The sequence below is a fragment of the Ixodes scapularis genome, unplaced genomic scaffold (genome assembly GCF_016920785.2).
Source record: "Ixodes scapularis isolate PalLabHiFi unplaced genomic scaffold, ASM1692078v2 PGA_scaffold9__187_contigs__length_104089568, whole genome shotgun sequence".
NCBI classification, from domain to species: Eukaryota; Metazoa; Arthropoda; class Arachnida; order Ixodida; family Ixodidae; genus Ixodes; species Ixodes scapularis.
The window spans coordinates 53,628,024-53,652,558 of NW_024609884.1; the positions used below are offsets into that span (position 1 = coordinate 53,628,024).

General features: G+C 44.7%; 1 protein-coding gene across 1 annotated transcript in view; it reads left to right on the forward strand.

The window, feature by feature from the left end:
• The window catches only part of LOC8032817 (fibroblast growth factor 17), a 158,138-nt gene that overhangs the window by 104,675 nt on the left and 28,928 nt on the right, over nt 1-24,535 (forward strand). Inside the window, exon 3 of the mRNA XM_040205849.3 lies at nt 868-1,033. Coding sequence (XP_040061783.1) covers nt 868-1,033 — 166 coding nt within the window. The remainder of the gene's footprint in view (nt 1-867; nt 1,034-24,535) is intronic.

The window sequence follows — 24,535 nt, forward strand, 5'->3', positions numbered from 1 at the left end:
AACTCCATTACTTCTCCGATTGAGAGACCGATGTACGACCTAATTAGACTTCATATCCAGCTCATTATGATGTAGCTCAACTGCTCTTGGCGAGCAACTTACGCAACCCGGACTAGCAGCAGTCGGCTTTCGTCCCCTTTCAGGTCATCTTTGCCATGGCTTATAAGTTATGAGCCATGGGCAAAGATAATCGGAAGGGGACGAAAGCCGCCTGCTGCTAGTCCGCCGGTTATAAGTTATAACGGCTAGGCCCGCAAATCTGCGCCACCAACAGCATCCAAAAACTACTTCACGTTGTGCCAAAATATCCAGCGTTGCTTTATTCAACTGGGTATGGACGGATTCAAGGAACCAACATGTTAGTACCCCGGGCTCATTGTTAAAAAGGCTTTTTAAAGTTTTTTTTTTTTTTTTTCGGTTGTGAGAATGCAATTTGAACACGCAAAGATTCGTCTTAAGCGGCGCAGTTCCCCTTTAAGGCCCGTTCACACTCTTGCGACCGAGTTAGACCGAGAGAGACCAGACCGGTTTTTAAGCCTCTTGCGACTTCTTAGGACCAGCTCCGCTGCATCGCATCCGGTCCTAAGAAGTCGCAAAAGGCTTAAAAACCGGTCTGGTCTCTCTCGGTCGAAGTCGGTCACAAGAGTGTGAACGGGCCTTTAGTATAGTGGTGGCACTGCACAGGCCAATTTGGCCTGCGAGTGCCCGGATTGAGGTTCCGAAAAGAGGCCGGCGATGTGGCCTCTCGTTGAGACCTGAGGTAGTCTGTAGCCCTCCCGGAATTGGTTTTAGAGAGGGCGTGGTTCGAAGGGCTACACGCCTGTGCTGTGTCGTCTAAAATTGCAGAGCCATCTCCGTTCGTTTCAGGTGAAGTGCCAAAGTTTCAGTTTCAAGAACAAAAACCAAGAGCTAAGCAGTGACGAGCAAGACGGACGCTCCATCCAGATCGAGCTCGCTCTCTACAACCGGTGCAGCAAAGGAAGTATTCTGCTCGAGGGCAAGAAAGTGACTGCAGTCGCCGGCCCTTCCTTCAGTAAGTGAACGCACGCTCCGCATGCATATTACATGACGTCGCACGCCGCGGTCAGGGATTCACGGGCAGATGCTCTGCACGCGCGTGCACGTGCTCTCTCGGCGCCGCTTTTCTCGACACGCAGTGCGTTTATGACTGAATGTCCGAAACGGTACTTGGGAAAATGCCGAGCGTGGGGGGACATTGTGAATGCGCGAACTTGCACTGAGAGTGTGTCCATGCTATTCTTGGAAGAGAAAGGGAGAGAACAAACTTCATTTTGTGAAAGGCTTACGTTCCTGTCGGGACGACCCGTCCGATCCACGAATCGCGGATGAATTCCGCGAGGGGACCGGAGTCGGAAGAGATTATGCCTTTTTCGATGCAAGAAGGTGTCTTCATGATAACGCTAGACAGTCATGAATGAACGAACGAAATAGCACCAAATCGGTGGAACTTAGGCTCATAGCCCATAGGGGTGGTGTGTTTCTTCAGTTACGACGAAAGTTATTTTATGACCTGCTGTTGAAAAGCCGAGATGGAGGGTAAAGACGATGACACCCCACCCCCCCCCCCTCCCCACACACACACACACACAAACACGCACATAAAAAGCGCGTTCGTGTTTAGACAGCGTAAGATCGGCCTATTTTTGAGGTATACTACGACACTGGTTTACGCGCATGATAAATTGAGTCACTGCTAGTTGAGGTTTTTGACGCGCATCATGCAGCAGTGGTGCCCAACCACACTCCGGTACGATGCTCATTCAGATCGAAACAGACAGGGGTAGAGATTGAACCCAGCATCCCTGGGTTCTCCAGCGCGAGCTCTCGCACCATGTGCTCCGAGCTACGACGCGTTAACGCCTTCGGCCACCGATCCTCCCGACGATCCACAAGGCGACGGAATGTTGACTTTTCTCGTCTTGTCTGATTCCTCAAATGCGTGTTCGTTGATCTCTCTGCCTAAGGCTATTCTATCAAAGGGCGCACATCAGTATTTTTCTCCGAGGCGAAAGAGGGAATAAAAGCAAACTGGGCCTTTCAGGAACACACACGCACACACACAAAGTTTGGTAACATGGGTACGTGAAGTTCGGTAACGTGGGTACATGAAACAACGTCGAACTAAAGTTGTAACCAAAATAAAGAACATGTATGATCCCTAAGTGTGTTGTCATGACGTGTCTTATTTTTTCTTCAGCCCGCTGCGCCACCTTCGCTCTCGTACTTCGGTCATAAGATAAATTAACTTTTGATGAAGCCTATATTTTTAATTAAAATTTTAAAAACGACGAAACTAAGTACAAAATATATGGGGCAATATTATTTTTTAATGGGTTTGTTAAGTGATTTTATTGGTTTCACTTCCGAACAGAGACACTCGGACGCGGAGCTCTAAATACGCACTCTGCATTTCACATCTGTCCTCCGCCTGCATTTTCTACTTATGTGACAAATAAAGCGGGTACGAGAATTCCGCTGCAGCGACGCTGCTTTTGCGATAAAATGCTGATCCTGGGCGATCCCACACAAGTGGTGCTTAATAAAAAAAGGATGTAGTGGACGAAGATACAATATCTATCGCATAGCTGCGGGTCAAGGCGATCAGGGAGACTATCGAACGGGCTGGAGATATTAGTTGCCACGCTCTGAAGGAGATAGATAAACAGTTTTACTCCCATCCGCAAGGCGAAGGGATCAAAGACAGAGCGACAGAAATTCTTGTTAGGCAACGTATACCACTACACGCTTTTCGAGGGCGTGTAATATAGTGTATACTGTGTGCTGAAACAGTATCACAGCTTGCGTCACGCTTAGGGAAGTTTTAGCCTAAGACGTCACACGAGGGAAAATCCAGACAAACTGATCAGAAGCAGAACTTTAGATGACAGCGAGTAAACTTGTTCCCAGAACAACTAATCTTTAAAAAAAAAAAAAAAAAAAACACGTACACACACACCGAAAAAAAAACAAAAAAACGCCGCTATCATCACCTTTGTGACGCATTCGCGGTGGCGTTCGGCGCCCTGTTCGACAGTCATCGCGGCTCTCGTCTTCTTTCCTGGGAATCTTTGCTCTTTGTGTTCCACTCCATCCGGGTCATGGAAGGAGAAGTCAGTGGAACTGCCAACACGGTCAAGGTTCGATGGCGGCGCTCGACACCGGGGAATTCCTGTAGGAAATCTCCCTGGCTACGCGTCGTGTCTTCGAGGGGGCCCCCATTTCAGAGCACGCACCTCACTAACCGACAACGTGAAAGAATGGAACTTTTTGTGGTGGCATTGTGCCAGCCGCAGCCCGTGAGCTGAACGCGGCTGTTAAAACAGATTGGCGCTGTATACGGCGTTGCTGCCGCGTCTATCTGTGTGTAATGTGTGTGTGTGTGTGCGTGCGCCCGCGCTGGAGTCGGACACGAATGGTGTTTCGGCGCAACGTGTTTCCCCTTTTGTCCTTTTGTTTCGTGTAGTTGTTGCAAAACGAGCTCTTTCGAAGCGAAACGAGCCCTTTTAGTGCAACCATTGCAGCTTCCCTCAAGACTTGAACAAAATGAAAGAGCCGTAAACGCGCACTGACATCTCGCCTTTTCTTCTCCCTTTGCGCGAATCAGAACCCTTTTAAAGCGCCGTGCGATGCGAAGTCGGGGAACACATTTGGATCAGAATATTGACTCAGCACTCGCGTACAACACGTGCTGAGAGCGCAAAAGGGTATATTACGCCGGACCAAGTGCATGGGAAACGTAATTTCTATCCAGAAAACTCATTCTTATGCGCGTAAACCCTCTGCATATACTAGACGTGAGGTTCTAAAAAGCGCTTCTGAAAGGGGGAAACATTTTCAGGCGCAAATTTTTCTAGGCACTGCAATTTTGTTCGCAAAATCTCTTCAAGAGTTTCCTCTTCACTTTCATATTAAAAAACAACAAAAACGATAAGTTTCTAGTTATTCAATTCCATAAGTTCGTGTGCTTTTTCTTGAAAAAAAAAAAATTAATAACGCCAATTTTTTTTTTTTTTTTTTTTTTTTTTAGTTTGTTTGAAATACGGAGGTTAATCTTCAGTGAGAGAAATAGAGTGAGAAGGGGTAAATTTAATATTAGAATTTTCGCAAGAAAGGGCTTACTCGTTTATCTCTACGGCGTCTTTCGATCTCTTGTATGCGTTTAACCACTCAAAATACCACAACATTTGGCCGCCGATGTCGCTAACCTATTCGTGACTCCAACTGTATTCTATTATTTATTTGTTTAATTTCCTTTTCTTTTAAGTCTCCTCTATCTATTTTGTCGTTGTCTATAGGGGGCGCCAGTCGTTTTCCAAAATGGCGGTTAAAGTGAGGGTCGAAGATGCGGGCCGGTATACCAGCTGCTGAGCCTGTCTAGTTTGCTGGCTTCGCTGAGCGACAGAAATTATTCCTGCTTATTCGAGGAAGCTAGGGTGTTATGAGCGCAGGTCACCTGTTTATCCACAAAACAAAAACGGTGTTCAGCGTAATATTTACACCAGGAGGCCCGTTTTCATTCAGGAACAAAACCGAAACTAACCTCTATTTTAGGTTTAATTACTCTCGTATACGTGTTAATACCGCTTTCACCCTTAAATCTTATGTGTCTCACAGCGTAATTTTTGAGCTAAAGAGATTGATCGCGGAAACTTTATTTTGTGACATATGTGTCTGATCCAGAAAGAAACAGGTCTTTCATACACCTTAGAGGTAACGTAGAATATTGTATTTGTTAAAAAAATCAGCTCTGATATGTGCGTGTTCTTGACGCCTTTTCTCACTGAGATAATTGTCATGTCAAATAGTGAACTGCGGGTCATTTAATGAGTTTTTGGGCATTTAGATAATTAATTGCTTAAGCACTTTTGCCAGCCCGAGAATAAGAGAATCAATCTGAATTTTACAAAATATCGCCACGGGTGATGAGTTCAAGATATGTTCAGAAAACGCATAAATTGAGAAACACTGCTCTTCTACAAAGACTCAAAAACGGAATCAGATTCAAACAGAAATCTCTGTTGTTTTTTATTTTTTTTTAAACCAACGCGTGACGCATAGGACTTTATATTACATCAAGTGTTTATGTCTATCTTGATAACGATGTCAGATTTTTTTCATGTGCTAAAAAGAAAACAAAATGAGACCTTTCTGTAAGGACTATTATGGTTAGATGAAGTATTCTAGCGATTGTGGCGTTCATTGGGGGCCTACATTTCCGTAGTCTGTATTAATAATATTACAATTACGCTATTTTATAACGTAGATTTCAAGCTCTCATATAATTTGTGGCTCATGTATAATTTCAAACGCGTGAACGACAATGGTAATCCAATTCCAGTATTTTTAATTAACAAGTTATGAAAAATAGTCTAAAATGAATGCAAACAATTTAGCTAGTCCGAGATATCCAAGTAAAATTACATTAAAAATGGGTAAAACACACGGTGCTATCAAAGTCGCGACGTTTGACAATCGGCAAAACTTCTAAATTCGCCACCAATCCTACCGAACAAAAAAAAATGCCCCCCCCCCCCCTCCCCTCAAAAAAAAAAATATGCGTTTTTTTTTTTTTTTTTATTTACAGAACTTTAGAAAACATTCATTTTATTTGATTTTTACGCGCCGTCGTTTTGCAAATCTCAACCTTTACAGTTAAAAAAAAGAAAAAAAAGAAAAAAAAAGCCTATTCGCGTGCACGTCTGCTCAAACGCAGCACCTTTGTTGTCGCTGGAAAACTGGTGAGACGGTAGTGAGTTTTAGTGTTGCGTATACGAGCGAACGCAAGCACTGTGTGTTTGCGTGTACGACACCGCGCGTACGCGGAGCCCAAAATGACGGTCTTGCAATGGCGCACGGCGACGACGCGCATGCGCAGCGTGGAGCACGTTATTCTGACGCAGCGATGGGATTGCTGCGCCATTTGCGGCAAACTGCGCCACAGTGCTTACCCTGCTGCGTCCTGCTGCATTTTACCAAAATGTGAGGAATTTGAGCCAACGTTGCGCCAAAACTTAATTTCATTTTAATAATACCGAAAATATAATAGCTCAGGCCTCGCTGCCCGGCCGGACCGTTACAATATGCTTATGCGAGTTTTCAAGTTTTCAGAACTTTTGATAATCGTTTTAAATACCATACTATTCGATGGCATTTCATATGAAGGACTGACAATACCCGGAAGGTTCGCAATAATTCTCAGGTTATAGTCGTCTGCTCATTCTGAAGGGTTAGCTAGTGTCGTTGAGTGCGCTTTTCACTGCACACTGGTGTACTGCAGAGAAGCGAACACCGCGGAGTAGGCATCGCGTTTTTGCGTGCCGTGCTTCCCTGGAGCGCACGCCCGTATTAAGGAGAAAGCATTCCTCCAGAGCGAGACGCGACACATTTCCTGAATACATACAACGATTTAGCAAGGATATTTTGGAATTGCAAGAATATTTATATGCGCTCCTTTGTATATTTCTTAATTTTATTTGTGCCAACTCATTCGTTTAACTATCACTTCTCTATAGGTGTGAGTAAATTAGAACTAAATTGGCAGGAGCAGTGGATGAAATCTCGGGAAGAATCTGAATGAGTTCGGAGGGATTGATTTTAAGTTTTATTCACATACCATTTTTGTTATGAAGTTTACAAATAAAATGTAATTAACGTTGATAACCATATGACAAGTGCTTTGTTTTTTATCTGAATTATAAATTGCAGTTTTATTTACAACCTGTAGAACTTGAAGGAAACAGTAATTTATGTGCTTCATGTTATTGTACTATTTCTGTGGCATTCAGTACATAAAACAACCGTTCAAAGCAGTTCGGGCTCATCTTCATCACTCACCTTCTTGCCACCCTCTCTGGTACTTCTCTACGCAACTAAACGCTCTAGTTTTGTGTTTGAGGGACTCCTGCCGGTGCAATTGATGCTAACAAAGGTTGGAACATAGCTGAGAAGGCAATGTACACATTGTCTTTTAGTTGGACAGGCCGACACATTAATCTTGACATTATATTTTCTTTGGTATGAATAAAAATGAATGTGCGCTCATGCTACAAAAGTCTTTTTTACTGCTCCAAAATTGAATTTTGACTGCTCCAGGAGCTGCTCCGAAATGACTCAGACAAATCACATAACTGCTAACACAAACGCACAGAGCTTGCGTTAGCTTCTATACGCACACTCTAAAAAAAGCCCGTGCGTCTACTTTAACGCACAACACCTCGCAGAGCCAATCACCACAACTTACGGAAGCAGCTCAGCGAGTGACGATGCCGAAACATGTGTTTAAACCAAAAAAACGCAGTCTGAGTTGTGACATTAAGCAATGCAAAACGTCACGCTTGCATTGCTTAATGTCACAACTCAGACTGGGTTTTTTTGGTCTAAACATATGTTTCGGCAACGTCATTCGCTGAGCTGCCTCCGTAAGTTGCGGTGATTGGCTCTCCGAGTGTTGTGCGGGAAAGTAGACGCGCGGGCTTTTTTTAAATAGTAAGATTCGGTACAATCTCATACCGACTGCAACACTACATTAGACAGTGAACAGTGCTGTTTCCATCCATAAATTACTGTTCGCGAGCCATGATCGTGAGCAGTTTCGCCGTGCCCGTTGAAGCGGAGAACCGGGGGACCCTCACTAGAGCGCTTCCCGTTTCCGCCGCGAGGGGGTGAGCAACTAGCTGGAGACGCGAATGGGTAGTGTTTTAAAAATCTCACAAGAAAGAAATTCCCAAATTACTGCATTGTTTACTCCGGAGTCCTGTGTTGGCGTTGAACTGATGAGCTTAAAAATTATTGTTGGAGAAAGAAAGAAAACTAAGAGGAAGAAAATTCAACCCTTCCGCTGCGCTTCTGCATCATCGCTTGAGACTTCCTTTTATATTTACTCTTCCCATACTTTCCCAGGTCTACACGTTGTGAACGGGACGTGTCGATGTCATTTTTTGTTTTGTTTTTACAGAGTGTTTCTCGAGACGTGATCCCAAATCGTTCCTGCGAAAAATACTCATCACACAGCAAAAGGGTTGATGCCGTAGTGGTCTCTGCCAAAGGGCCCATTCAGGAAAATTATTGGCAATATAATTACGTCATTAATTACTTTTCAGTGATTAATCTTTTTGTTATTCATTATAAAGGTATGATTTCAATGATAAACTTTACGCGAATTATCGAAAACTACCAAATCCACCCGGAATAAAATCATTTCAGGCACGCGCAGCATTTTACAACGTTGGAAAAATATGCTCAATTTGGACGCGTTTCTAGGTTTTGGTTTCTTATCGGTACTCATCTCCGCGCCAACAATCCCGCTCCTCGTGGTGAAAACACGCAACATGCGTGGGAAGCCACGCATCACCATCTAGAGGTGCGTCTTCACTCTGACACCGACGTCAAAAGGGCAAACTTCATGTGGCAGTCTGGAGGCTTTCTGATCTAACCATTCTTACGTGCGATGCGTGGTGGCGCACGCATGTCGCGCGATTTTGCCACTAGGAGCGTGATTGCTAGCGCGGAGATACGCTCCGATAAAAGAAAGAACATAGAAACGAGTTTAATGATTGAGCATTCTTTCGGAACGCCATAAAATGCTGTGCGTGCCTTGTATCATCGAAATCTGGGTGCATTTATAATAATTTGATGATTGGCATCAAGCTTTTAATCGAAAACATACCTTTAAAATGACCAATCAATAATTTACTGAAAAGTGATTAATGACCTGAATATACTGAGCGCTAATAATTTTCCATAATGGGCTATGGTAGAGACCACTACGGAATCAACCTTTTTTTCTGTGCGATGCATTCTTTTTTGGCAGGAAAGATCTGGCTCACATTTCGAGAAACATCCTGTATATAAGTATACGTTACAGAAATGCTTTTGGAGTATCAGACCCTTTTGAAATAATTGAAGTGGTTTCGATAATCGTCCAGCTGTCCCGAACGGCATTGATTAGAAATGATGTAGGACTTGAGGTTCTCGGCGTAATCTCAAAACAGTGCGGCTATCAATGTGCACTTGCACTTCCGAGATGTGCCCACTTCATCCAGCTCTGTCTCATAAGCCTCACTATTCACGTTGTTTGTTCGTAAATAAGTCGGTTTCCATGACGTATCGGCGAATTTAACGGAATGTAGTGCATTCTAAGTGGCACCTAGTACCTGACCTCACAGACATCTCGTACTGGCTCGCAGCAGTGAAAGCAGTCGACGTAGCATCCTCACTTTACGAGAGTCCCGACCTCCTCAGCGCTAATACAAACTAATACAAACTATGGAGCCAATACTTCTCTAGGCTCCCTGCTAATTATGCGAACGGTTCGTCCCCGAACGATTCGCCGACGCTACACTCTAAAAAACGCCCGTGAGTCTGCTTTCCCGCACAACACTCGGAGAGCCAATCACCGCAACTTACGGAGGCAGCTCAGCGAATGACAAAGCCGAAACATATGTTCAGACCAAAAAACGCAGTCTGAGTTGTGACATTAAGCAATGCAAGCGTGACGTTTTGCATTGCTTCATGTCACAACTCAGACTGTGTTTTTCGGTCTAAACACATGTTTCGGCATTGTCATTCGCTGAGCTGCCTCCGTAAGTAGCGGTGATTGGCTCTCCCAGTTTTGTGCGTGAAACTAGACACACAAACTTTTTTTTAGAGTGTACTGCGCATGCTCGCGCGAATCGTTCGGGGCTTTGAGAAAATTTAGCTTAACAGGGGCGGTGCAACGATATCCGCTTGGAATGTTTTACACTTCACACGAGCTTACTGTCATTAGAGGGACCCAAGTATACGCTCACGCAACGCCATTGACCAAGAAAGCTCTTTGTTGCGGTCTACCGTATTTTCCGGGCTACAGTCCGCACCCGGTGCATAGTCCGCAGGGGCAAATTTGGGGTCGAAAATAAAAGTATTTGCTTAGACAGTCCGCACCCGGTACATAATCCGCACCCCCTGCATAATCCGCACTTGGTGCCTAGTCCGAACGCACAGCACACCTTGGCAAATGCCTTCTGTATTCGCTCACAAAGAAGCTTATCATACTAAAATCAACCTTAATATAGTCCGTTACTCATAAAATCGTTCACAATTTGTCACAGTGAAGGATCTAAAAAAAAATAGTATACTCCGCACATGTAGATAGTCCGCATCGGGTGAATTTTTAACTTTTAAACATGTACAGTCCACGGACTAGAGTCCGGAAAATACAGGAATTTTAAGGATGAAAGCGAGCGTTTTCTTTCAATTTCTCCTTCGCAAACCTTGATGACGTAGAATGTGGGTCGCAGTGTCCCCCAGTGACGATGTTTGAATGCGGCTCATGAATTGGACCCGAGCATTGCGTGAGCACTCGATTTGGACTCGTAATAATGAATAGATCGACAAGCATTTGGGCAGTGGCCCGCATCCAATCGCGGCAATGGCGACAATAGTCGAACCCTAACAATGTCTGCAACTCAGCGCGTGTCCTGTGCTTTGCCAACCTCAGCGCGTAGCTATCATCAACATTGGCGGCATATAATCGGCTCCAAATCACTTGGCGCTTGTCCTGGTTGGTTGGTTGGAAAATGCCCTTATTGTAATTATAAGAAGGTGAATTACGCTCGCCGATCTCGACTTAAGTCATCTTCTTTAAGCGGTCAAATATTAGTTACTTTTTTTTTTTTTTTTTAAGATGAATCGTGTTAGTGTGAGAAGGGAATCGATGGATGTGCTCGGGGGATCCAGTGGTCACGACCCATTCTCCAAAGCTATTTGGTTGCATTTCAAGTGGTCACTCCTCTAGGGTTTTCTGTCTCGTCTCTTGAGTGCAAGGACAGTTCTAGAAGACGTGGGTCTCCGAAGCGGTCTCCTCGCAGTATTCAAAAAGGCTCTCGTTCCTGGGTTGGGTCGAGGGTCCTGCTTGTGAGTCCTTAAGTTCTGGCTCTCGCTGTTTCGTAGCTTGTGTTTTTTGTTTTTTTTAGTGGCTGTGCGTTTGGGAATTTGTCTGGCTGCGAGTTAAGGGGGTAAATGCTGCTCGTTTGTTGTTGTTTTTCTCTTTTTTTCTATGCGTTTACTGCGTGGGGAGAAAACGAACGCGTGTTTCATTGGTCATAAACGTCAAGGATTCGTTCTAAGCGGTATTTGCGCAAAGTATAACAATAGTTGTACTGCTCCTTTACGCGGTAAATACGTGTGAGTAAAAGCCGAGCGATGCCGCGCCGCTCAGCGGTGTAACCATGGCAACCGCCGCCAGCGTCTGTGTCGGGCGGCGGAATGACGTCGCGCCACTCGGATCAAACCCATCAAACCGAGTTTTCCGCGCCGCGGAGTGACGCGATGACAGACGAAAGAACATGGCGCCCGTTTGTTTGCAAGCCGAGTAGGGTGTGTACTAGGCCTTCGTGGACGTGGTGCTCTTTGAAAGTTTAGCTAGACGAGTGCTGTGCGTGAGAGATGTGCATATGTTATGACACCAACAACCGTGACTCGAAGATAACCTGCTACGACGATGTGCTTCAGTTAGCAGGTGCTATAGGACTGCCGCCCTGCCTCCCGGCTGCGGGAAAACAGATAATTAGTCCATCCACCTTCAGTCTCTGCCAGAAACTGTCTACGTACCGTTGCCCTGTTTAGCGACAGCGTGCCGACCACGAGTGGGGAGCCAGACTCCGCTGTGAGTTGCAGGATACGTCCAGTGACACCGGCACTGTCTCCAAAGATGGCGACCACGAGTAATCCGATGGTGTCTAATGGTCAAGGAAATGACGGCCGCCGTCTAATTTACGCTCCTCCACTGGTTCTTCAAGCAACAACTAGTATGGCACCGGATGCGGGTATTCCAGACAGGAGACTGCGTTCCGCTGATGCCGAAAATGACAAAGACAATGACACCACCTTGGTGTACTCACTGGATGGCATTGCAGATGGGACTGAGGACGACTCACCCTACACCCTCGTCACATATCGTAAGAACTGAATAACCGGCATTTCTGTAATTTTCAAGCCCACGTCGACAAACGCGTCCTTCTGGCGCGTTAACCCGAACGTACCGCCAACGAAATCGTCGCAATCATACAAGAAAAAGATTATCTCGCACAGAATCAACAAAAACGGCAACCTTTCCGTAAACGTGGCTTCCTTGGACTCGGTGAACAAGCTCGTTGCCGTCACCTCCCTCGAAGAGATCGGAGTGACAGCTTGCGTCCCAGAAGCATATTTCAGAAACTACGGTAAAGTGAAAGATGTCCCGCTTGAGTATACCAACGACGATCTCCTGGAATATTTAAAAGATTTTGGAGTAGGTAGTGTCTGTTCAACGCCAAGTCTCATACCGGCGACAGGATGACTGGACCGTTGAGGAACGCCCCTCAAGGACAGTTGTCCTCACATTCCGGACTGACCGAGCCATGCCTCATCGCGTCTACATTGTGTTCACCAGCCACCCGGTCGAGGAATACTTTGGACACGCCGTGCAATGCTTCAACTGCCAAAGACATGGTCATATCGCCAGGAATTGTAGAGGTGAGTGTCGATGCAAGATATATGTACAGGACCACATTGCCATAAAGAGTGCAACTCCAGAAAGGAACCCAAATCTGCCGACTGCAGTGGCAGTCACTCATATACTTGTTCTAAATGCCCGCGTAAAAACGCCGCCACCGCTGCGAAAAGAAATGCAGTTATCAACGGAAGGCTTCCAAGACACCGGTCTGCGTCTCCAAATCCAACCGTTGTTCGCTGTCTACCGCAACACAATGGTCACATGCATCATCTAGCCAGTCAACGAACAAGACAACCCCTAAATATCCTCGCAGGACTCGTAAAAAAAAAAAAAAAAAAAAAAAGAACACGTTAATACAACATTTCCCTCCATTGGAGCAGCGTCCTGGGAAAGCCAACATCCCGATACCTACGCCAGCTCGACGCAACCAGCCAGCAACACGCAACCAGCAGAATATCCAAACGTTTCCCACAGGCACACCAGCAACATTCCCATCAGCGCTCTCATCACCGCACCCGCTTCAACAAACAAATCTGTTACAGGAACTCGCATACCCATGCTTTTGTTGCATTGAAAGCTATCTAAGAGCATCTCCCGGTGCAAACAGCCTTCCGGAAGTAAAAACTCTCTTTGCTGTGGAACACTTAATGAGTGCTTCCAGTGGTAAACGCCATCACACCTAGCATTCATCGGCACGATCGATGACAACTGTAAGGAGGCCTCCATATTACAATAGAACGCATGAGGTTCGAGATCCAGACTTTCTGATTTTAAGCAGCTGGTTTTTAAATATAACTTATTTATTATCGTTATTTGTGAATTAAACTTACTTAAAGATATTCAGTTTTCGAAGTACGAAAAATTTGACTCTGCAAGTCGTAATAATACAAGTCGTGTGACAGTGTTTATTCGTAGGGACCTTACATATATTCCACACATTGTCCGTGCACGTGCAACCAACGAATATGTTTGTGCCACGATTACAAAGGAAAAAATGAAGTTCACGCTGATAGGATCATATGTGCCACGAGGTTCAAGCTCGACAGGCCCTATTTAAACTCCATCCTAAATACGCTACCATTCTTACGGGTGATTTTAATGCCCATAATCCAGTATAGGGAAGTGTTTGCACTAACCCTCGAGGAAGACCCCTACCTCGCTGAGCTTGCTGACCAGCGTAACTTATCTACGCTTAATGATGGAACACCGACATACTTGCACGGGACGGAGGGCATGCATATCTTGAGATAACATTCGTTTCGGCAGAGGTAATAGCGAAAGCGACTTGGTTTGCAGATATAGAAACGCGTGGAAGTGATCATGTGCCCACATACATTGTCGTTGGGGGTTTCACCAACGTTCCAAAAACCCATCTGCTTAAACGAACCTATTGGCAAACGTTCGAAGAAAAATTGACAAGCAGATGCCAAGAATTTGCAAACCTCCATAAACTCAAAAACGCCATTGTATGTTCTGTAGAAGAATCGACTCATGCGTATAACGTTCCATCAACAGAAACAAAAATCGATGCAGAGTATGAGCGCCTTCGTGCTCAGCGTAGAAGAGCAGAAAGACGATCTAGGCGAACTAAGAACATTGAGGACCTCCGCGAATTACGGAGAGTACAAAAGAAAATACTTCGCCATTTTCAGAAGTTCGCCCGTCATCGTTGAACGTCTCTGTGTGCAAACATAGATCCTCGGAAGCCATTATGTAAAATTTGGAAAATTTCAAAAGGTCTAAAATCCCCATCTGCACAACTCTGTCCACTCCGCTCACTGGCATTGTCAACAAATTGTTTACAGAAAGAAATTGCAAACCAATTTTGTATTTCTTTGACAACATATACGACTCAATCCAGCCGGTCTTCATTTGCGTCACAGTCATGCCATTCCACGTGAAAAAGCCATAGATTATCTGTTGACGAAAGGAGAGCTTGACGCTGCACTGGCCTCAGTCAAACCTCACACCTCACCCTAACCTGATGGTATACAATACACTTTCCTAATACACACGGGGAAGGGCACGCGCAACCTTCTTCTGAATATACAGGGTGTTTCACAAAAGATGGACAAATTCGATAGTGCGAAAACTACGCATCGGAACAAAAAAAAAAAAAAAGCCTTGTGTCGTTTTGGTCCTAGGCCAGGGGCCTATTTAGAAAAATTATTAAAGTTCAGAATAATTAAGTTCTTAATTATGTTCGCTTAATTTTTATTAAGGACACGGTTTCAATTAGAATTTTGCTGAGCATCATCAAAAAACACTAAATCAACATATTGCGGAACGATAGAAGGCACGTGCGGTATTTTACGGCTCTCTGAAAAACCGCGCAACTTCGACGGGTTTTTAAGTTTCGGTTTACAATCCGAGAGCTTCTCGGCACCGACGGCACCGCACCCCGTGGAGAAATAGCGCAACCAGCCTCTGCTGCGTTGCGCGAGGACAGCGCATCAGAGGTTGGTTGCGCTATTTCTCCACGGGGTGCGGTGCCGTCGGTGCCGAGAAGCACTCCGATTGCAAACCGAAGCTTAAAAACCCGTCGAAATTGTGCGATTTTTTAGAAAGCTGTAAATTACCGCGAGTGCCTTCTATCGCTCTGCAATTTGTTGATCTAGTTTCTTTTTTTTTTTTTTTCAATGATGCTCAGCAAGATTCTAAGTGAAACCATGCCATTAAACTCAATGTTTAGAAAAAATTACGCTAAAATAATTAACAACTTAATGATTCTGAATTTCTGTAATTTTCCTAATTAATCCCCCGGCTTAAGACCAAAACGACACAAGCCTTTTTTTTTTTTTTTTTTTTTTTTGTGCGATGCGTAGTTTTTTCATTATCGAACTTGGACACCTTTCGTGAGGCAGCCTGTATACAACTCTTCGTGGACCGATTGAAAAGTTCCTGAATCATGGAACCTGGCTTGAATTGTTCCGCTCTTGAAACCCGAAAAAATCGCCACTTCAATTAACCTCGTATCGTCCGGTCACACTCGCGAGTTGTGTAGAGAAAAATAATGGACAAGATGGTTCACCGTCGCTTAGACTGGTATCTAGAAACACTGGGAGTATATCCAGACATTATGCAGGGATGTACGTCGAGGAAGAAGCTTCATGGAGCTTCTTCTTCGACGTACATCCAACAAGAACGAAAACAGCGCAAAATAACTATAGCGTCTTTCTTAGATGTCAGATGTTAGATGTCAGAGGAGCGTTTGATCGTGTCACTCATGAAGACAATATTTCAGGCCCTGTATAAACTTGGCACTGGAGGACGTACGTACAAGTGGATAAAAATCTACCTTACAAAGAGGTCAATCTAAATGTCAACAAATGATGGAGACGCACTCCATCACACTGTCACCCGTGGTGTCCCTCAGGGAGGTGTCCTCCGTCCCATACTGTTCAGTATAATCCTTATCCATCTCGCCTCAATCCTTCCATCAACCGTAAAAGCGTCATTTTACGCTGACGACTCTGTCTGGGCCTCCGGATCCACGCGAGTTCAGGCCAAAGCAAGAGTGCAGTTTGCTCTAAAGACAACTACCAAATATCTTCACACCCATGGGCTCGAAATTTCAAGTCTCAAATAAGCAGCCATCGCGTTTACTCGTCGCAAAATGGGTAAACACTTCCTCAAAATAGGCAAAGAAGAACATAATCTGTACCGTACCATACGTTAAATGCCACACATTTCTTGAGGTTAAGTTTGATGAGGGCCTAACCTGGAAACATCGCATACAGTACGTGCGACGCAAGCTAACGAGTTTTGGCGTTCTTAATTGTTTTGTCAGTGGAACGACGTGGGGCATGAGAGTAAGATCTCATTTACAAATATATAATGCCTTGTTTTCGGCTTACCTCGGTATAGTATACCCGTTCTTCAGGGCACATGCCAAACCAACATCACAATGCTCAAAGCCGTTCAGGCACGCGGCCTCTGAGGATGTTTAGGCCTGCCGGCTTGCCTATCCATTCAGGGTAGGTGGCTGAAGCACGTACCACGCCTGTTGAAGTCCGGCTCATGCAAGAAACATTACGAGTTCACCTATGACATCGTGCGCATAGAAAACACTCACTTACTGACATTACCTTGAAGCGACCTCACTCTGAGTATTGAATTGCATTGCTTACTATAAAATAATACTTCCCGATGACATAGGCTCGTTTGAAATGTTGACAATTCCTGCATGGAGACTCCCTGGCCCAATCGTAGTACTTGAAATTTCGGGCATCCAAAATAAATCAAACACACCAACGCTTGTTCTAATGCAACTCATTTTATCGACCATTTTCACTAACCACGAGACGAAAACTCACGCGTATTCAGATGGATCTTGTGTCAAACGTAGCTCCACCGCAAGCATCGTGATCCCATCTTACGTCACAACGACAGAGTTCAAGCTCAGCCACAAAACATCGTCAACGGCGGCAGAGCTAGTGGGGCTTCAGGAGGCTTTAGAATTCATAATGGCAAAGCCAGTTCAAACATGGACAGTATTCTCAGATTCAGAACCGGCCCTCCAAAGCCTTTCTACGCACTTACGACGAAGTGATAATGAAGAAATCGTTACAAAACTTTTAAGCCTTCTTAAAGTATGAATGGGCAGCGGAAACTCAATTAAATTTCAGTGGATTCCAGGACACTGCAGCCCGGTACCTGGGAACGAGGCGGCAGTTGCTGCTGCAACATCCGCTAACTCCTTAATTCCTCTACAGTGACTTTAAATTCCTCATGTCAAGATACCCTACCCTATAGAGGCGACGTTGCTTCCGTCATCAACCTTCATGCCCGGAGTGCAACAAAACGGCTTTGGAACAGCTCTGCTTACCATTACCCTTCCCTATATATGCTGGATCCGGAACTCACCTGTCGTGCGCCGCGCAACCTACCCAAGCGAACGGTATCTGTTATACAGAGATTGCGCCTGGGTGTTTTTTACACGCAGTGTTGGCGGTAACGCGTTACAAGTAGCGGCGTTACGGTGCACGCGTTACATTTCCCGGTAATGTAGTAACGGACTCGTTACTTTTTCAAAACAGCCACGGGCAACATACTTACGTTACTTATTTCAAGTAACGGGTAACATAGTTACGTTACTCGTTACCTCTTCCCAAAGAAAAAAACAAAAAGAAAAAAAACTAAACTTTAATTTCTTTTGTGTTTTTAGGCGCCAAGCCACCTGACTTTTCGAGTTTTCTTTTCCCCTCTTTTTTGCGTTTCTTCTCGTGAGTATTTAGGTGAAACCGTAAAAAAATATAAAATGAATATGTTCGGTTTCTGCATAAACATGTTTCTTGAAATATGGCGCTTAGACATACCTGAATCGTCAAAACAGTTAATCGTGTTAATTCTTATTTTAAAAAAAAGTTATGTGCGTTACTTTTTATCGGTAACGGTAACGCGTTCCTTTTATGTGCAAGTAACGAGTAACGTATTTCGTTACTTTTTTTCGGTAACGCCTACAACACTGCTTACACGCAGGAATTCCTACACCGAATTGGGAAAGCGCACAATCCGAACTGTCCATGGCGCGATCGCGTTGAAACTATATCTTATATTATATGTGAATGTGCACTTTACGAGATTGAGAGGGAACTTCTAAAGAACACTATGTCTCAGCTGGATGATCTGCCATTTGCGACGTTTAGAGTACTGGGAGCCTGGGACACTGCTTTCGTAGAGGAGAATAGCGCAAACGCGCTTCTGCGTTTTTTGTTGTTGTTTTTATAAGTAACTTGTTTGGAATTTTGTTTGTGAAAAGTGTTGTGCCTACCATTATTCGTGATCTTCCATGGAACTCATTTTTGTGATCACACAGACATTTATGTGCTTACCTGAACTTACATCGAATTATGTGTGTGATATTGTATATAGTGTGTATCTTTACGTGAACATTTGTGCACATTCAAAGACGTACTTTCAGTGTTTCCTTTTAGCCCGGTTTTAGATGCTCCAGGAAACTCTCAATTGCAGTTGCTTGCACATGTGTTTTTACGCCCATAGTATATTTAGTGGGCCCACAGTGATCGGAAGTTAATCATATCTCCCCTTCTTTCTCTTTCATCTTTCTTTCCCCCGCCTTATACCCCTCCCCCAAATCAGAGTAGCCAACCGAGGCACACTGCCTTGGTTAACCTCTCTGTCTTCATTCTCTGATCTTCTTCTTCCCCGGATGCGCCCCTTGAAACGATGATTTTTTTTTTTTTTTCAATCAACAGCAAACTTTTTGAGCTTGTGGAAAAGTTTAATACCGAGAGCAATGGACCTTTTCCGAGAAGCGTTCTGCGCACGCGCGAGCGCCCGATGCCAAGCGGTGGAAGTCGGCACGAAAAAATCGAGGAAATTCGGAATGAGGCTGTAAATCGACGAGTCGAACACGTAATTGCAGCATATATATAATTGTGTTACACAAAAAAAGAAAGTGGACGGAAAGAAAAACACGACGTTTGGGTGGACGCTACGGATTTCCTTCTTTAAAGTCGCGCTAGGCCTACCTCGTTGCGTTGGGCACGCGACGCTGCTCAGAGAGCGAAGCAACTGGTAACGTAGCTCCCATTATCGATGGTAGCGGAGGTAGGTCACTTCCTTGATTTTTAGTTCGTGCAGCCACCGCCTGGTGCCGTCGGTATTTGGAAAAGGTCCATTCTGTGTTACACCATAAAAGTGCTTGGTTCTAAGTGCCGAAGCTTTTTTTTGTAAGTGTACTTGTACGAATAAACTTCGTGCACAGTTCTCTACGCAAGCTGCTATAAAAGTTTAAACAAAAATAATCCGCTTTTTTGCCGAACTAAAAATCACAAGCGTTTATTATACCATGCTTAACTTTACATGTATCCACTTGATTTTCCAGCCATCGATTTTGTCTCTTTCATTCGGGGTCGATCGTCGAAGGTATTCGAAGCTTAAAATAAATACTTGTATAACGTGAAAATTCTTGTATTTATAAACTTGGGGCTGACACGGAGCAGCCTTTTTTCTACCTTGTCAGTAGACTATTCAGTGTTCACTGGCGCAGTTTTGCTTATTATTTTGTTTTTTCGCATTCCAACGGAATGCGAAAGCCGGAAAATAATTTCGGCTTTCGCATTCCGTTGGAATGCGAAAGCCGAAAACGCTGGAGAGGAGAGGACCTCCTCTCCAGCGTTCGCTGTGCTAAAGTGGAAAGAGGTGGGAGGAGCTTCCCCTTAACTCTTAACCTGTCACTGACTATAGCCTGGATGTCGTCGCTGACACGGCAGCGGATCAGTCACCACGCCTTCCGTTAAACTTGTCCACTTTGAAATGACGCCCATTTAACATAAAACACGACAACGTACGCAAAGAACACTGTCGAGCTCGCAAGTCCATATGTTATCATACTCACTTCCAAGCATTCGCGTGTGGTTGTCGAGCTGCTTGTTTGGCGGTATTGGACGTTTGTTGTCAGAGCTCTTGAAGGGAAGCACCTCAGTTTAGTTCTAGTTGTGCGATGCCTGCCGCCAGTGCGTTCTGTATAACTAAAGCAAAGCGAAAAAAAGAAAAGATAAACGAGTTCACGCGAGTTCACGTACCTCAAATCGTTACGATTAGGTCGAACCGTTCCCGAGTTCCCGCGCAATTTGCGCGAGCATGCGCAGTTACGTCGGCGAATTGCTCTGAGACAAACTGTTCGCCTCAAAACGACTCACTAAAACTTTATATTAGCGAATCGTACTCTAACAGGTTCGACGTGGATATTTTAAAACCGAATGCAGTCAGTTTTTGTTTTTGAGTTGTTTTTAAAGATTTATATTGAAAGTAGCGACACATGAAGTTTAAGCGAGACAACTCAAATCTCATAGCACGGTAGTAAGGTGGAAGCATCCAAAATCGGAATTTACTTCAGCTTAACCAGTGCTGTTCCGTTATCTTGTTACTAGGAGCCGCATGATGCACTGCATCATGCAGCGGCGCGCACGTCGCTGATATACGATACATCTATTGGCGTCGATAACTGTGACGTCAACCTCTGGTTGATTCTTCTGGAAACCCTAATGATTATTACAACTAACGCTTTTTCTACCGAGGCTACCAAGCACTCTACACTTGTCAAGTCCATGCTAAACTTTTACGCGCTTTCAAAATTACTCGAGAATAATTTCAAAATTATTCATAATTACTCGAGAAATAGACGCACTATTTAAAAGCAAAGCTTGTATGTCCGCTTTCCCGCAGAGCACGCGGACACCCGGCGACTGGAATCGACAGAAAGACGCCAGCGATTTACGGGACAGAGATAGCATCTTCGCACGAATATACTATCTGCGCAGAATGCATTTTTATGGAGAATCGGATTCTCGATGTCTTTATTCGCAACATATCTTATGCGGAACGCGATGATTGTCTGTGTGTTCTGCAGGAACGTGGATAAAAGTGCCTTGTTCACTCGAGTAGAGATGGCACTGCGGAAATCAACGTAGTAAAGCGTGCTGGCTAGGTTGCAGAACTAAACGGAAGGCAACAAAAAGTACAAAGTTTCCTCGTCCTGTCCTCGCCCTTTTAGTTTTGTTTATTTGTAGAGTGCACGGAGGAGACTGTTTTTTAACCAAAGTGGGGTTACTGAAGCGCCCCTATCGTGCTCATTGCTGCGAATATGAAAACGTGGAACCCGGCTCGGCCAACACGCCTTTCGGAACGAATCGTATTCGATGCGGTAGCTATAGCTAATCGATCCGTTTAGATGGAACGAATTGATCCGATAACCGGATTCGGTTTGCCTCTGTTGCACTCGTGTCAATGCCACGCTACGCCTCTGGTGTGCAGCGGGTTCGAATTATGATTGCAAAGTGCCTCGATGACCTTTTCGTCTTCGTCCTTCGGCATGTAGGCATCTTTCGGTGCATCTTGAAAAGCCAGTTCGTGGTTACAAAAGAAAGGAACATTGGGATACCGAATGGTAGCAAACTACCCGCCAAAGCTACGATCTCCTGCCGAGCAGCGCCAGCGCACCTACGTCTCTTTCTCTAAAATATAAAAAGCAACAGGAAGACATAAGCCATATATAGCGGCCTCCCCGCGAAAAGAAAACGGAAGGCGCGTGTGTGCGAATGCATCTTTTTGTTTGCACAATCCCGATGTGCATAGATGCGTGCTGCGCGAAGCAGCATTCCAGGGAAAGGCATTCCGGGAATGCGTACAATTTTAAGTGGAACTCTAGGAGCACTTGCAGCAAGCGTTCAGTTCGCATTGACAGAACATCGGTTAATAAACGCGACAGTGAGCCGAGTTGTTTCTTTAAACAAGGCGACACTAACCCCGAGACTCAGGTGGCGGAATAGTAGCAGCGAAACAAGCGGACAGGAACACAGTGTAATTAAACCTTCCCTAGCACGCTTGCGTTTTATTTGCATGTTTTGGCATAGCATCTTACGGTTCTGACTTTTTTTATTTTTTAAATGTTGCTTCGTTACTCTTCCATTTTTTGTATGGTAAAGATGAGAGGGTACAATATACTTAACGTTTGGTCTTCTCTAAATAACTTAATAAATGGACGACGCGCCCTCAGATCGGCTTTTTTTTTTTTTTTTTGAAAATCGAGCAAGCACACTGTTAAATGTAACATTTTCAAGATATTTGTCATTTGTATTGCAGCTTGTAATATTTATCGCAACATGTAAATTATATTGTGGTCTATTTTTTTTTCGCGTTTTGTTAAGGTCTACTATTGCTACAATTAAATGCACTCTTCAAAAGTAAAGGCCCGTTCACACACCTGCAACCGAGTACGACTGAGAGAGACGAGACCTGTTGAAATTAAACTTTCTTGGGACAAGAGAACACACTGGCACGCTGGCGCCATCTATGCGATGACCCTGGAACTGCATTTCACAAGAGCGAAGGTTTTGCGGGATTTCCGAAGTCAAATGTGCGTAATACCCATGAGAAAGGCTCGTTTATAACGTTGGAACAAGTTTTTTCAAGCCAAGGGAGAAAGGATAACGCACGAGAGAAATAAAAAAAAAATATGCGGGACCGCCAAGTTTATACTACTGCCCAATAGATGGCGCCAGTGTGTCCTCTCGTCGTAAGAGATATTAAGAGGTTCCAAGGCACTCCGTCTTAAGAAGTCGCAAGTATCTGATTGGGTCTTAACCCCCAGGAAAGTGAAAATGTATTAAATATCACAACTAAAGTTTATAAACACAAATGTTTTCCGCGGCAACAACCACGGAAAACCCTTAATTAATCCTGATAAGGGTAGTCCTCCTGACTACTGGGAATTAGTCCTGTTACGGTCCAATGGCCTGTGCAAATATATAAACAATTAAAAAACAATATGAATTCGCGTCTCGTTTGAACTCATTATGCCCAAAACATGAGTGTAAGATGCCCGCGAAGCACACGCTCAGGCTCGTTGGCCAACAATGTTTGCTTCTTGCACTTCGTTCAAGACATGCAAATCCGACCTAAGAATGCAGACGCTTTCCTTTTACATTCTCAAACCGCCAACACAAACTCACACACTGCGTTGAACATGGAGCTTTCAAACGTAAATCTAATACAAAAAACCAACGGGGTGTGGAAAAAAAAAATGTCTTCGCCAGACATAGGTTGCGTTGGTGTTTGTTTCTTTTCGTTGCTTTCTCTGTCTCAATCTCGGACCTCCCATGTTTGCTCAGCGACAACCCGGCTTCTTTTCCTCTCTTCCGTGAAGAATGTGTTGCTCAGCGGCTACACGCAACTGTGCTTGACGTGTGCATGCGAAGGATTTTCGTAACAAACGTTTGTACCTCAGCGATGTTCACACTTAAAAAAAGAAATAAATAAACGCCTGCGTGTAAACTTTAAGCGGAGCGCCAATATAGTGGCGACGCAGGAAGCGAGACAGGCGAAGGGCGAAACCATAGTAATGTCTGGTCGGAGAATGAGTGGCGTCAAAATTTTCCGAGCATGAGTCGTACTTTGGGCCGAATTCTCAACTGGGCGTGATCATTTTCGAGTGTCCCGAAATTTTCAGCAAGTCTGCCACTACGCACAAGGCGCAGTGCCCGTACTATACCAAAATATACTAAATGTAGATACTATTTTGAGTAATAATACAAGTCGATCAAACCAAAACGCGTCCCTTTGCGCATGAAACACCGGGGGGGGGGGGGGGGGGGGGGGGGGGGCAGCGGCGGCCGCAGGCATGAAAAAGTGAGGAGTCTCTCCGCGCGTCAGGGGGGGGGGGGGGGGGGGGGGACGCGAAAATGTGAGCGTGAGTTTGTGTAACGTGTCAAACTACTGATGACTAAGGTGTCTTTGTCGAACCTGGTGTTCAGCTGGTTCGGTGAACCTTCGAACTTCAAGCAATGTTTGACAACGTTTGGCATAACATTGCCCGACTTCTACACAAAAATTTCCAATTTTGGGAAAGAGATAATTGATAAAATATATTATTTTATATTTTATAAAGTGATTACGAGTGTTTACACAATATAAAAGCAAAGTTCTTTCCTTTACATAGTGTGGTTTGTTTAATAATGTGAAACAATAAAAGAATATACGAATAGTTTACATTTTCCTCCACCAGGTGGCGTCAGAGCGTTTTCAAACTTTCGCGCATGTGCAGAAAAGTCGAACTTCGGTGGAACTTTTGTCAAGCTTCGTGTTCGAAGTTAGCCAAAGTAGAACCTGGTCGAACTCGAAGCTCGGCAGGTTCGCGATACACACATCATCCTGGCCGTGAGTTCTTAGTTCGTTCTAACGCAACTCGCCTGTCGACAAAAAAAAAAAAAAGAGGCTCGAGGTAAAAAAAATTGGCTTGCTCAGTTTTGTTTATACAGCCTTGATGGAGATTCGCCTCAATGGGTGATCGGTCTCTTAGCTGTAGATGAGAAATTTAGCCAGTGCAGTACAACCGCTAACCTGGGGTTTTTAACGTGCGTCACGGAGTAGTGATTAAGCTCGAGGTAAACCTAAGCACTTCTTAAGAGTTGCGAATGCGAAAGCACGCACGCCGCACGCCGCTCTTCGCTCTTTTTTTCGTCTGCGGCGTACGACGAGGGCGAGTTGACCTTGGGCGTGGAACGGTGGAGCCGCTGC